The following is a 13911-nucleotide window of genomic DNA, read 5'->3' on the forward strand; positions in this document are numbered from 1 at the left end:
CTGAAAATATACAGAAGCATACATTGAAATCTCTTTAATGTCTGAGGAAAAATATTTACCTTTAAACTAAATGCACATGCTATGTATGTAACAAAATCTTCTTCTTGAGATGGAAGTGGTAAAAGGACAGAGACAAACTGCTGAGCCTATAATTGAGAAGTTACATTGAAGTAGTATGGATGGCATATGTAACAGCATACTAAGTGCTTAAGAGTGAACATTTTGCAGAAAAAGATCAATATTTAATGTGCAATCATTTTGAATTTGTAAAATATTTCAAGTGACTATTAAGCAGACTGCAAGTACAAGAAATCCTAAGGAAAAGAAACAGATGAGCACAAAAATTTAAGCACACAAAACAGAATATGATATAGGACTTGCCTCAATAGTCTGACCAGAAAGGCAAAATATTTAAAAAAAAGAAAAAAGAAAGAAAATGAATTTTTGTGTAAAAATATATGCAATATTAATAGATTTTCATACCACCCAAATCTGGAAAAACACTTACTTTGAAGAACACAAGCCAATAAATCCCTGTGCCCACTGTGATGATAAAGAAAACATTGGCAAGGTCTCCAGCATAAAACAGTAAGAACTTCAAAACAGTCTGCAATTATAAAACACATTGTAGAGATCTGTAAAACTAATTATGTATATGTACATTCATATAAAATGCTATGCAGCTTACACTACAGGAAACTCTAGTACTGTAAAGTAGCCTCAAACAAAATTTTTCTACTGTGGTCATATATTTATGGTATATTCAGTATCTGAAACTCTCACACACTACTCTTTGTTCACAGAAGAAATTATCTTAAAACTAAGTCCACTCAACTGATCAGAATAGCTCTGTAAATACCTTTATTTTTAGCAAAAGTACTTCCTAAATGACAACATCAGAATAAAAAAAAAATGCAAAAGACCTCACGTGAGCCTAACTTCAGTTCTATGCGGCTAGATTAGAAATTGTTTCAGTTACCTTAAGAAACAGAATAGTTATATCACAGGTAATGATAGCAAAGGTCTCTGTAAAGAGAAGGCGGCGTGTGCCTTTTTTAGGTCGCCAGCTGTTTATACCTGCAAGTCAATTATAGAGCTGCCTGTACGCCTCTTCCAGCCTGCAGTCTTGAGAAGGGACCATAACACTGCAAGCCCACCCAACACACCCAGCGTGATCTGAAGAAAATGAAAAATTATTTGCAGATATTTTTAAAAAAACACAAAATTGAAGTAAATAATTTTATCAACAAATTAAAGGGAAATACAACTTACATCAGTCTGAATCTGAGCCTCTGACTGATTCATCTCGTAATTGACTGAGAAGGAAACCTGAATATTAAGATAAAAAAGGAAATAAGCATAGAAATTCTGAAATGCTACAACCACTATAGACAGTGGTAGTTCTCACATTTTTAATTGGTGGGAATTCCCACCTAGGGCTACTATACAAGTACAACATATATCTTCTTTTGCTGCATACTGGTGTGCGACAGTGCCAGGCTTACTACTAGCATGTGCTCTGCTAGGCTTAGTGCAGATTTTACCAACAGTAATGCTGGGGATGGATGCCTGCTCTCTGCAAGTTACTACCTGTACCTAATTAGAATCTTTTCAAATATGCGTAATTTTTTTCATTCTGAAAGGAGGCAGCAAAGGTTTGATACTTTGCCTTTTATCAGTGTTGATTAAAAGTAACTTTCATGTATTTACACCAATATAAAAATCATAAAGGGAGATCTTAAATAGCTCAGACATCAATATTTTTCCAGCTTGAATGAAATAAAAATTGTCATGCAGCATCAAAATTACTCCCTCTAGCTTAAATATCTAGCCAACCTAAGACCTATTTTGACTTTGGTCTGAAAGATTTGTACAAGGAAGAGAAAATGTTAGTCTTGGTTTAAAACATTCTGGCCTGAGCCTTTGTCACTGCAAGGCTAAAGTTAACACAAGTATGATAATGAATAGTATTTTTAATTCAGTTTTTTAAAAAAGAATAAAACACCCCAAACCAAATCCCTCCTCCCCCCAACCTTGGCTTCCCAAAACATTTGTTCCTGTGAGAGCTCATTCTATCACTTCACTTGGATTTAAGTCTAAATATGCTCAGTTACTAGAAGCTCAGTGTTTATAGAACTTGGCATGAAATTCAATGTATCTTTTTACTTGCATAAAATTTGTTAAATGCAACAAGACATCCAAAATTGGTAACACCTAAGTACATCAGATGTAGACGTAAGGGTGAAACAGTATAACAGAAAATAAAGTAACTGAAAATAATCGTTCCTGCCATTGCCATTTGAATTAATTATTTTCTAAAAACAGTTCTGTTTCTGTGGTTAAATATAGATATCAGTTAGGCATGGAAGAAGTGTCTGACTAATTTTTCTATTTTTCTAATTCCCTGTCTCTTCTTTCCTTTCATGCAGCTAGTATGGAACAGAAGGAATGCTTCTAGCACCAGAAATTCCTAGCTAGATATCTACCTTTACTGGAAGTCTGAACTGTTGAAGATGATAAGCAGAAAAGGTTAATATTTTTTTTTAATAGCAGAATTATTATTTTACTACATTAAGCTCAACATTTTCACTTTTTAAAGCAGTGTGATCTAACAAGCAAACAAGACACAGGAACGGGACTTCTGAGCTGCTGCCCATCATGGCAGGCAAAAGGGCAAGTAGGAAATGCCCCTTCTGCAGCTGCTACAGCAGAATTCGGTGGCTTTCAGTAGAGAAAGATCCTCCAAACTGATCTCCAACTCCTCTGGCTATGAATTTTTGGTTATTTATTTCTTAGAGATGTGCCACAAAATAATACATAGCAGACAAAACACTTAAGGATGTTTTAGATATATTACCAGTATTTTAACTTAAACTACAGGTGATCTGAAATGTCTGCGTCATAACAACCTCCTCTTAATGCATTGCTTTAAATAAAAATATTCAATGTCTTGCATAAATTGCTGCTTTCAGTGCATTGCATAAAGAATACTTTTCCTGTTATTTTCTGTGTGCATAATTTTATTTGGACTGTAGCCTAATTTAGCATTATACAACTAAGTGTAAAATTCTAGGTATTTTAAGTTTAAAAAGAAAATACTTTCAACTGCTTTATTTTAAAAACTTGCAACTTCAAAACTGAGCGGAACTAGAAAGTCCCTATTAGATTTTTTATACACCCCCCCACCCCCAAAAAAACATTCATTCAACTGGAATTCCAACAGAACCAGAAGTATGATTAACAAATCAGTTCAATTAAGATAGCACAAAGATCTCACCATCACACTCTGGGTTTCAGGGTTTTGGACAAGCACATCTGTGTAACCAATAGTAATTAGAGGAGGGTAGATAGTTCCTCTCTGAGTATGAGATAACAGACGAATACTGCAGAAATACAAGCAGAGTATTATTTTTAATACAGAAAACAGATGAGTTGCTTGGAAAGTATTCATTGAAATTTGTATTAATAAGAAAATACTAAATGAACAGAACAACCTGATCAATAAAATGTGAGTTTCAAACCCAATGACATGGCGATTCACATTTTAAAAGCAACCGGAGTGTATGAAGGCATGTACACAAATATATAAAAAGAGAAAGCTGGGAAGGATTGATTATTTGTAAGAAAATACCTGAATCAATCCTACTGCTCACATTATGATAGCTGCAACTGAAGTAAATTCCGAAAGGTAACTTTTCTCAAAACATTATAGAATGACCTTTCCTATGTGTATTTTCAATTTATGGCATTATCCGTTTTTCAAAGCGGGGGTGAGAAGGCGTTCTCCTAAAATACATAAACTGATCCTTAATTTTTGAAATAATGTAATATGTAATTCTCAGCAAATGGAGTTAGCACATTAATCTTCGAGATGATTACTTGTATGGATCAGTACTCAGTGCTACTCAGCAATCTTTTTAACTAATGAGTCATGAAGAAGAGCTGAAGGAAAAGGGAGATCTCAATTTTTAAACAGTCATCTCAGAGGAAGACATTACATAAAGAAGGAGAAAAAAGGGTTCTTCCAAAGCATATTCCAGCTGAGATTAACCATCAGTAATGACCCTAGCAGCTGGTCTCACAGTTTCAGTTAAATGACTACAAGCCTATTTTGGATTGTATAACAGAATAGGCGACAGTTTGTAAAAACACTGCAAAAAGGAATATGGAGTATGAAATAGCATCCTTGTATAGTCAGTAACATACACTTCAAAACAGAATTAACAGAGGAGTTTTTAGGTCTTTCCAGATGACACCTGCTTCTAAGAGGTGATCGAATGCCTGCTAACTTGCATTATGCATACATAGTCTGAGCCATTGTACCTGAAAGTAATCACAGTAATTCTAACCCCCACAAGTCAATGTTATGTTTTCTCACTCATCCATGAGAACAACCTATGGAAACTCTTGTTACTCCAAGTATGCAATAGAAAAAGCAGCACAGGATGTATTAGAAACAACATAATAAACCAACTTAATTTTAAGACAATAAAATTGCAGACTGCACAAAATTTGCTTTATTTTCTATGTACTATATATTATATGCAATTAATCACCTTATTGTTATTTTGCTAGCAATCCGAATTACTCTTGGTAGTTTTCCCAAGTCATTCTCTTTTCCACTTAGTGCATCCACCAAAAAAAATCGACGAGTCAAAAGCCAGTTGTTCATATTACTACCTTTGAAAAAACATAACAGTCACATGATATTAAAAACACTAATTCAACACACTACTAGAAATGATACATATAACTGTATAAGACATGTAACTGTATTCAGGATGTAAAATTATTTATTTTCAACTTAAACAAATACATAATGGATTTAATTACTTTATTTGTGCATATTATTGATTGGGCTGGTGTATGGAACCAAAGCTTGCACTTAACGCTATCAGAACTTGCCCACAAAATATTAAATTCTTAAAACAGAAACAAGTTATGGTGTGTTGTGGTATCTGTAAAAACAACTTGGTAACAGTAATTAATATAAATTCTTTCTATCTGAAGTTATTCACGTTATTTAAATTCACAGAAATGTTATGACAGTCTTACCTTGATTAACAAACATTTCACTGTATTGAAGATTCAAGTTTAAAACTGGCACAGCCCAAAGATATTGTTGTCCGTTATCACCAGTATATTCAAGGAACAGGTCATAAAAGATTGGGTTAGCAAAATCCAATAAAATCTTGGAAACCGAAATTTTGCACTACAAGAAAAAAATGTTAAAACAATAAGAGCACTTTAGCCATTTAAAGATTTTATTAAGTTGTGAATTCTTCCCCTACAAAATTATCATGGAATCTGTCCCTTTTTTTTTTCACAAAAGACAAGGCATTCCAGCTATATGCAAGCAATTACAAAGCACTGCTGATTTTATACAAACCTCTTGGAAAGGATCACAAGTGACTAGAATGACTACTGTGGAGAATGAAGCTCTGCTAACATTTTTCAAGAGATTAGGAAAAAATATCCTAGCAAATTTCACAGACAAAAAATTTGAAACAGCATAAACATTACATCAAGAAACATAAATACTGAAATCATGGAGTACTGGCTCTGGGTCTGGGCTCACCAGTATGAGAGAGAAATGGAGCTACTTGATACAGTCCAGCCCAGGCCACTAAAGATGATGGAGCCTTTCCCATGAGGAAAGGCTGAGAGAGCTGGGACTGTTTTGCCTGGAGATCAGAAGGCTCAGGGAGGATCTTACCAATGTGTACAAATACCTGAAGGGAGGGTGTACAAGACAGAGCCAAGCTTTTCTCAGTGGTGCCCAGTGACAGGACCAGAGGCAATGGGGCACACGCTGAAACACAGGAGGTTCCCTCTGAGCATCAGGAAAGACTTTTTCGCTGTGAGAGTGACTGAGCACTAGCACAGTAAGTTGTGGAGTCTCCATCTTTGGAGATATTCAAAAGCCATCTGGACATGGTCCTGGGAAACTTGCTCTAGATGGCCCTGCTTGATCAGGGAGTTGGACCAGATGACCTCCAGAGGTCCCTGCCTACCTCAATCATTCTGTGATTGCGTGAAGAAATTAAAGGTAAAAGTAAGTAGTTTTTTGCATATGTGAACAACCATGCAGTCTTTAAATACTCATATAACACGTCAACCGTGTTTTCTGTGAAGCTCTAAGAAAAATAGTGATGCATACAATCCATGAAAATAATTACATTAAAAAATATTCAGTAAGTAAATATATATGGTGTTTGTATTTAAACCTAGTAATATTAACTGTTGTTAATACTTAACAAGTTCTCCAGACTCAATATATCAAATACATAAGAATTTTAAAAAGCACAAAAAACCCCCCAAACCCATATATGACTAGTTCAATGATCCTAAATAGAAAACAAGATTCCATTCTGTCTGAAATACTGACATATGGATTAAACAACATTAAACAATATGGAAGAGTAAAAATATTTAACAAAGACTTGTCAAAATTATTTGGTAAACACTTTAGTTTTCAAGGACTGAAGCTTTGACAGCTATTACACTACAAGACTTTCACACCACCTAAAGAGCAGCCAGAGTTTATATATTTTCACATTGCAACACATAATGTGGGGAATGGTTTTGAATGTAGACGAGTTAATAAATAATATTCATGGATATATAGGTATTAGATGCTGCGCACACATACAGAATTTTATAAAAATAAAGATGTCATTTCTTCACCCCCATGCCAAAGAGACTACCACCTCCCCATTTAACACCCAAGTGACACAAACTAATGAAGCTTTATTGCTGGCAGAACCATGTCTGTGGCTGACTGAATTTAGCTTTTAAGTATACTCAGCTCAAGTGCTCTATTCCATCTCCCTTTCCTGGTGTTTAGTAAGGTGTGAAAACTCCTTTTTTCCATAGTTAAGACAGCTAAAGAATCTCTTTCTTCTGATGGTCATCTGTTCGATTAAAACTTGCCTTTAAACTCTTTATTGAATTCAGTGAAATCAGGGCATACATTAAAGAGTTAATAGGGACAATGTACAGGCATGGCATGATTGCATACACCTTCTTTCCATATGAAACCTGGCCAAAGAAAATTAGGGGTTACAATGCAAAGTATATGACTGTCAGAATTCAGGCATCGTCGTCTTCTACTGTTAAGTCAGCAAGCTCACTAATACAAATGCCAGTTCAATTTATTTTGATTATCCTATGCAGTAAACAAGTTTTGTGATGTATAGTTAAATAATTGAAAAATATAAATGACATTTATTTCACTCAATAATAAAGAAATTAAAATAAGCAACAGTTTCACAAGAAAGAAGTCCATGTTGCAGCTCATGGCTAAGCTCCAGAGCTCCTTCAATATGCACTGAATTACAATGACATATAAAGCAACTTAATTCAAAATAGCGTTTTATCTCTTACTTACACTTTGTTGGTAAGTTGTTCCAAATGCATAAGCTGCATTCAATTTAGTTTGGGTATCAGGACAAAGCTGAACAAAACATAATCATAATTAGGTTAATTCAAAGGTATCATTTTCTCACATGATATATTTACAGGCACCCCAAGCAGTTTATGTATACACAGCTCTCACAAAAGGTATTTTGCTCTATTTTTTAAGGAGAGGGATTGATTTTGAAGAGTAAACATGGTTACTTATTGTACTAATACTGGTGTTCTTGAAATGCTGTTTTAGCTTATTCATACTTGGACGGTATTTTTCAGTTCCATGATTAAAGTTGAAATCTGTGGACAGCAGCATCCAACCAGGCAAGAATAATCTTTTTGGGGACTGAATGTTCAATGCATTGTGCTGCCTCAAGCTTTATTAGTGGCTTCTGCTAAATCAAACAATCCCATGAGAAAAGAATTCCACCTTCATATTGCCCCCTTTCTCTTAAGCTACCATTCTCAGAGGATCAAAGTTATCATGGCAAGTAACAGATTTTTTTTTTTTTTCCTTTTTCAATGTAACGTCTACATTTTCTGCAAAGAACAAGTCATTCTAAGCAGAACACAGAAAAATGGACCAAATTCTAACTAAATGAGCATGGCAGTTAGTGGAGGGCATATACATTTTCCCAAAATGAAAATAAAATAAAAATTTACATAAAACACAATTCTACTAGTGTGCAACTGAAATTCTGGCAACTGCTACAATTATGCATCGAGATTGCTTTAGCACTGTGATGTCTAATCATCACACACAATCTATTACATTAAGAGGCTTTAAATGGAAAAGCTATTCCTTTTCCATTGATTTTTGATACCTATTAAAAGCTCTACTTTTAGGAAATTAATGTGTCCCAATAAACCTTAAAATCTATGTCAGAATATATCATTTTATATGCACAGTAATTGGCTTAGTAAAGTGTTTTCTCAGACGCTAATTTGCCTTAAAGTTTGAGAGGCAGATGCAAGACAGTTCATCCTGAGACAGTAACAAAAGACATAGCAGTCACTATCTAACTCCTGAATGTCAGCTGCTCTTCTGTAGATACTGGAGTATTTGAAGTGACATGCTCCAAGAGTGACATGAAGAGCCTAGAAAAGTGGACAGACAATTCCCAATTGTTCTTGCTAGTGTTCCTATTGTTGCCTGCCTAGGGAATTGCTGAGAGTGCCTAGATCACCACTGGACTGCTAACGAAATTCTACTCTGTAACATGTTTTGCAGCTGGCAATTTCTGCTGTTAGTCTAATTACTATTGCACTTCCTACTTGCTGCTTACTTGCGTTTTTCACACCCTATCTATACAGCATGGTACTGCTGAAGTAGAATGTGTGTGTGCCACTGAAATCTGAGGGTAGAATGTCAAAGTGTAAATCTTCTAGCCAGTGTTCCCCATTTCTGTGTAAAGTCTCCCAGCAAGATTTTATAACTCTGCTATGAAAAAGTCAGGCAACTGCTGGCCAAAGTGTAAATTTTATATTTAAACCCAAAAGAAATAAGCAAACAAAAAATCCCAAGAGAATTGAAAGAAAATAGGGTGGTAGATCAGTTTTCCTACCTCTCCTGACAGTGACATAACCACTGATTTGCTTGGCATCCCCATAATGTGCGAAAACAGGTGAGAGCATCTAATAGGGACACACTCATAGAATCATTTATTAACATATATGGACTGAGAGGTAAAGAATACACTTTTCTTGACAAGAAAAAGAGGGCTAATAATGAATTGCATACATGGGTAACTGCATGCTGAATGGAAGAAAGAGATGGTTGGTTCTAAATGAGTGGTGCTGTTTTTCAGAGCTTTCCAATATTACGAATTTATATTGGTCCAATGGATGAAGGCAATGTTTCTGAATTTACACTTTTGATTTTGTAGAGATCATGATGAGCATGAATCAAGGGCTATTTTCCCTAATCTTGCTCTATAGTTATCTTATAAACAGTCACTGGTGTAGTAACCAAATTCTCGTTTTTTGCCTTAATTTGGCTAAAAGCAATCAGAATGTTATGGTATTAACAAAAGACAACTAAAATAAAACATACCTGTAAGATGCCTCCTTCCAAACTTTGCCACTTCAGAAAGTTTCCAGCTGCATCAAATGAGGCTGCAATAAATTGCAGCTTTACATCCTGATGATGAAAAAGGATAAAGAAACAATGAAACTGCCATAAAGTGGACATACACATTTTAGGGACTGCTGTCTCATCGTTTGATGCTTCCCTAAACCATTCAGCATAATACTTCATTTTTTCCCCTTTGATTTTATGTTTTTAATTTTGGGTTTGGTATATTACTTTTTTTTTAAAAAAAACATACTTCACCACTCTTCTACAGCTTCACTGGTGACGTGGAAAAAGTTCCAAAGGAACTTCTACACAGGTAGACATGCCTTAAACCAATCAGAAATCTATGCAGCTTTCTAATGTATAGCAGGCTGGGATCTTGAGGGCTTCCTGTACCTTCAGTGTTAGGAAGAATAACAAGTATTTTAGTTGTTAAATAGAACTGCTGCACTGCAACACTGTTTAATTTAAAACACAATCTTTTAGAATATGGCTGAAAAAATATATTAATTTATTTTTGAGTCAATAAGAAAACTTAGGATAAATTTGCCAGTATTGCCAACAAACTGGTTATCACTAGCACTAATTACTTTCTGTGATTAGCTTAACTTGAATAAACTATGTTATTGTAATTATACAATGAATCTGTAAAATAAAACACTTTACTGTTTGATTTACTGTTTGATTCCTTCTTAAAACTGTGCCAGTTAACAAGCTACTTCAGCAGTCCGTCCCTCCCAGGAAAGGATACCTGGCTTTGTGAACACCGAAATGATTGATTTTCCTCACCTCTTTCTTTTCTTTCTTTTTCCCCTAATTCAGTGTAGGAAGAGGGAAAGGCTGGAGTAATTGAAACTGTCTCTAATACAACTCAGAGATTTGTAACAGAAATATTAAGATTGGTATAAATGAAGTAGGGGTAAAAATCTGTGTGTAAGCATCAGAGGCAACAAAAAGAAAGGGTTAAACACCACATAGTAATAATGAAGAACACTGTTCCCAGCAATAAAGCTGAGAAATGGGTTGTGATAAAAACACGGCACAGACAACTTGTCAGCAAAAGACCCTGCACTTTGGCATCAGGAGAATGGCAGCAAAGTTACAGCACATCACATATACCCTCTTTTTCCAACTAGCTCACCAGGAAAACTGACAAAAGGATGTATATATTTCAAACAAGGGAAAAAGACAAAGACCAACTTTGCCTCAGATTTCTGGAGATTGAAGTAAACAAGACTTTGAAGCAAAGAACAATGCCAAAACAACTATTAAGTCCTAAGGGGTATAAAAGATTTGTCTAATTCCTAGTTCATCACTGCCAATCCAGAAGAACCTTGGGGACACAATGAGGGCTGAATAGCAGGGATCCCTTGTTCCTTGTGTCACACACAACTGATCCTGGTCAGGCAAGCACATCTTGGCCTTATGAGAATGTGGGTATGAAAGTGTGAGCAAAGCAAATGTGTGAGTGAGAGAGTATAAGTCAGTAAAATCATCTTATCTAGAGATTTTTTACATAAATATCACATTCCTCTTCCATAAGATCTCACACTGAGTTTTGTTACACTAACTGCTTAAAAATTATCTTTAGTAAAGCCACATCTGTAATAAATCTAAACCTCTTTATGTGACTATGTCCTCCCTAATGTCTTCTTCCCCATGTATACTACCCAACACCTACCTTATCTGTTCCTTTAAAACTGAAGATTGTAGGGAAATGATTTGCCTCAAGCACTTGGGATGCTAATCCTGGTTGATCACCATAATATAGCCATGGAAGATTATGCCTCCTGAAAACAATTACAATGTTTTCTCTAAAGAAACATAATGTTTTGCATCAAACAACATTTAGAATAATAATTTCCATAAAACGCTAAGACCAAAAGTTATGGAAAAGGCAACTTACCAGAAGGCTATTGAATGAACAATGCCTAGCCTTGCTGTATTGATATAAATATATTGAAATAAACCACAGGCATCAGTATTTGAAGAACTCAGTGAGTTCATATTCATCACACACATATTTCCAAGAGCTTGGCATGCTGTTAGATTAGAGTACAACTGCAGTGGAGAAACAGAAGAACACAGAAAAGTGATTATTTATCCCTCCTTTTGGTGAGCCAATCATAAAATGAATGTTATCTTTAATAAGCTGCTCCTAAACCCTCATTTTTACTTGAAAGTAATTTCATTTTGTCAGCACCTAATATTTTCTCCCAACTATTCAGGTTCCATATTTTTTTATAGGTCTGCAGATGGCAACATGAAATCAATGCTCTTGCTTTTTCAGTTTATTTTAGTTGCATCAGCTAGATGGTATGATGTGTCAGAAATGTCAAAATCTGCATTTAGAAAATGAAGTAAGAATCAAAATGTTTAACATTACTTAGGCTGTATGACAAACATGACTCCATCAAAGACTTAAGACTGACAACTATCGTTGCATGTATTTTAAATATCTTCTTTTCAGTTTTAGTACTTTTTCTATTCTGCTGTTCCTAAACTATGTTGTATTTATACCATTGCTCAATTTTGGTAAAGAAACCACTGCCACGTGACAGGCAGAAGTGATGCCTGGCATCTGCATGCAGTGATCACTGCACTAGTATTAACCTGCCACCACCTACTGCCTTTGTGTGGGCCAGATTAGGAGTTGTACTTTACATTCAGGCAGCACCTCTGAAGAGCTGAGCAGGCCGAGGCAGACAACCAGGATAAAGTTATGCAAGTGATGAGGATAGTCTCAGTTTGTTAAAAAGAATAGGGTAAGTAGGAGAATACATCTCAGAGGTGTGTGTATGAGATGGTGATGGGAGCAGCCACAAAGGTGATCTGGGAAAAATACTGAACAGAAGTCTGCTGAAATATTGACAGAGCGAATGGCTGCCAGCCTGGGAACTGCGAGCCTGGGAAGGAGAAACATCCTTGAGAAGTGCATGGTTACTGCCACCCAGAGCAACAGAATGGTAGATAACACTTGCATACATAAAGCAAAGCTAAAAACGATGGTTCTACAGTTATCCTTCTCCATCACAAAACAAAATGAATAACTGAAAGCTAAGTAAGAGGTAATGATCAGCTGCCAATCAATACTGAATATGTAAGAAGTTAATTTGCTGAGTGCTCCCTTACTGGATATACTCAATATCATATACCTACTGACTACTGCAGGATTTTTTCTTTAACACCATTCACCTTGTGAAGATGCCAATCCTGGAAACTTGCATCAACATTGACTAGCACTCAATATTCTTTCTAAACATTCTGTATATATATATTTCTTTCTTATCTACTGTCATCTCAAAATAAGATTCCTTACAAATAAGCAAGCTAACTTCCAAAAATTAAAGGCCATGCTTTTATAGAGTATCACTTCTGTATAAAAAAAGCAAATTGCAAACATTAATGAAACTCACCCAACAGGCAGAGGCTGAGGACTGCAGGTTTTTCAGAAACCATGCTGATGTCAGTGTTATACCCTGTAAATAAGGAACTGCTTCACTGTCTTTGTCCAGAACAATTTACCCATAATATAGCAATCTGGAAAACTATGTCAGCTAAAAGATGCTACTTATTTTTTTTAAGAGCTTTCTGTCTTTTGTAGATGTTTCAAACCAGCTCAGTTCAAAACACAACCATAATGCAATACTTTCTTTCACTTCACTAAATTAGACAAAATATACAGAATGAAAGCAGAAATATTTTAGTTTTGAATATGGATTCTGTGACAAAGGAGTTGTCTTTACTGCACAAGGGAGGTACTAACGATTTCAAGGGTAAAGCATTGACTAGGTGGTAAATTTAACTCGGGACCAAATTTGCCGAATTAATTATTTCACAACCTGCTTTATGTAACTACTCATATTTGAACAAAACATAGCCTTTGTACATACTGTAAGCAACTGAAAAGACACATTTTCAATAAAATATTTAGAAGATGGCATTTTCAGAAAGCCAGACTAGTATTTGCCATCAGGAAAACTGATGACTGCTTTTTGCTTTTTTCAAGCAGTGGCCTTTAACATTAATTAATTTAAGAACAAACTACATTTATTAGGCACATAGCACTTCCTGAATTCAGAACTACTTGGAAAATAGTCCTAACTTCAAGCTGAATTCACAACTAATAATCATTAGATATCATCGTTATCTATTATTAGATAAAACACCTTCATTCTTCTCAATAGAACATATTTTCAATCATTAGCCAATTCATGGAGTTCAACAATTCCATATACAATCTCAAACTGTATAGGTGTCCATTTTCTTCTATATCAGCTCTAACTGTCTGACAACTAAAAATGGCCCTTCAATCCTTCTATCTTCTTTAAAATATTTTATATGACTACCAATTTTACATATTAAAAAAAGAAAGAAAGGAAAAAAAAAAAAAGCCCAGAGGCCCTCATGGACTCTTCAGCATGTTT

General features: G+C 35.2%; 1 protein-coding gene across 1 annotated transcript in view; it reads right to left on the minus strand.

Annotated features, from left to right (window-relative positions):
- The window catches only part of TMEM67 (transmembrane protein 67), a 33404-nt gene that overhangs the window by 13812 nt on the left and 5681 nt on the right, over positions 1–13911 (minus strand). The window contains exons 7-18 of the mRNA XM_075743718.1: positions 12901–12963; positions 11391–11545; positions 11166–11274; positions 9464–9550; positions 7391–7456; positions 5056–5212; positions 4557–4680; positions 3278–3383; positions 1273–1329; positions 1078–1176; positions 509–607; positions 60–146 (exon numbers count right to left, since the gene is read on the minus strand). Of these exons, the coding sequence (XP_075599833.1) occupies positions 60–146; positions 509–607; positions 1078–1176; positions 1273–1329; positions 3278–3383; positions 4557–4680; positions 5056–5212; positions 7391–7456; positions 9464–9550; positions 11166–11274; positions 11391–11545; positions 12901–12963 (1209 nt within the window). The remainder of the gene's footprint in view (positions 1–59; positions 147–508; positions 608–1077; positions 1177–1272; positions 1330–3277; positions 3384–4556; positions 4681–5055; positions 5213–7390; positions 7457–9463; positions 9551–11165; positions 11275–11390; positions 11546–12900; positions 12964–13911) is intronic.

The sequence above is a fragment of the Balearica regulorum genome, chromosome 2, assembly GCF_011004875.1.
Source record: "Balearica regulorum gibbericeps isolate bBalReg1 chromosome 2, bBalReg1.pri, whole genome shotgun sequence".
Classification (NCBI taxonomy): Eukaryota; Metazoa; Chordata; class Aves; order Gruiformes; family Gruidae; genus Balearica; species Balearica regulorum.